Here is a 904-nt window from a genome sequence, read left to right as displayed (position 1 = left end):
CAAGTCCCCAAACATTATACATCATCCAAGGAAAAACAAAGCCTAGAGCTAAATAAGAAAAGCTTTGCTAATTAGTTTGTTTTGTGAGCTTTCTTTAAGAGTGTGTTCTATTTTCTTCTACTTGGGATCATTAGAGTTATCTTGGATACTCTTCTTATTCAACAAAGATTTGGTTGCTCTATCTGGTGGCCACACTCTAGGGCTCTCACATTGTTCTTCATTCGAATCCTGGCTTCGGAATTTTAGTTCAGTACACGATGTCGACCCAACCATGAACAATGAATTTGCTCAAAATTTAAGAAACAAATGCCCTAAACCAAACAGGGATACCAATGCCGGAGAGTTGTTGGATTCAACTTCCTCAACTTTTGATAACAATTACTACAAGCAATTGGTGGCAGGTAAGGGCGTGTTTAGATCGGATCAAGCGTTGTTTAGTGATTACAGGACTAGATGGATTGTTGAGTCGTTTGCCAAGGATCAAAGTGTGTTCTTCAAGGAGTTTGCAGCTTCAATGGTAAATCTTGGAAATGTTGGGGTGATTGAGGATGGTGAAGTGAGACTGAATTGCCGTGTGGTGAATTGATCAGTATTTTATGATCACGAAAGAGTAATTGATCAAAGATTTATATTTCTATTGTTTAACTTTGATCTTGTATTGAAAATAAAATTTATTTTCCTTATAGGTAATTTCTGCACATGCGTTAACACGTCATACACTTTTTTTTCTTTCCTTGCACACCCTTGTTTAATCATATTTGGGTTTTCTTTTTCGTTTGATTTTTTAATCTAATGATCATAAAGAGAGAGATGGGTGAAAGAAAAAAAAAAGTGTAATTATCATTTATATGATACATAAGGGCTCACAATGGACTTCGACGGATTTATATATTTTCATAGAAGG

The 904-nt window shown here is 35.4% G+C and overlaps 1 protein-coding gene across 1 annotated transcript in view; it reads left to right on the top strand.

Annotated features, from left to right (window-relative positions):
• The window catches only part of LOC137733424 (peroxidase 66-like), an 8,650-nt gene extending 7,958 nt beyond the window's left edge, over positions 1 to 692 (top strand). The window contains exon 4 of the mRNA XM_088697564.1: positions 168 to 692. Coding sequence (XP_088553690.1) covers positions 168 to 586 — 419 coding nt within the window. The 3' untranslated portion in view covers positions 587 to 692. The remainder of the gene's footprint in view (positions 1 to 167) is intronic.
• The last annotated feature ends 212 nt before the right edge of the window (positions 693 to 904 follow it).

This window comes from Pyrus communis, chromosome 7 (genome assembly GCF_041283825.1).
Source record: "Pyrus communis isolate YQ-2024b chromosome 7, ASM4128382v1, whole genome shotgun sequence".
Taxonomy (NCBI): domain Eukaryota; kingdom Viridiplantae; phylum Streptophyta; class Magnoliopsida; order Rosales; family Rosaceae; genus Pyrus; species Pyrus communis.
Note: the sequence above shows the minus strand (reverse complement) of the source record. Positions and strands in the feature narration are given on the sequence as shown.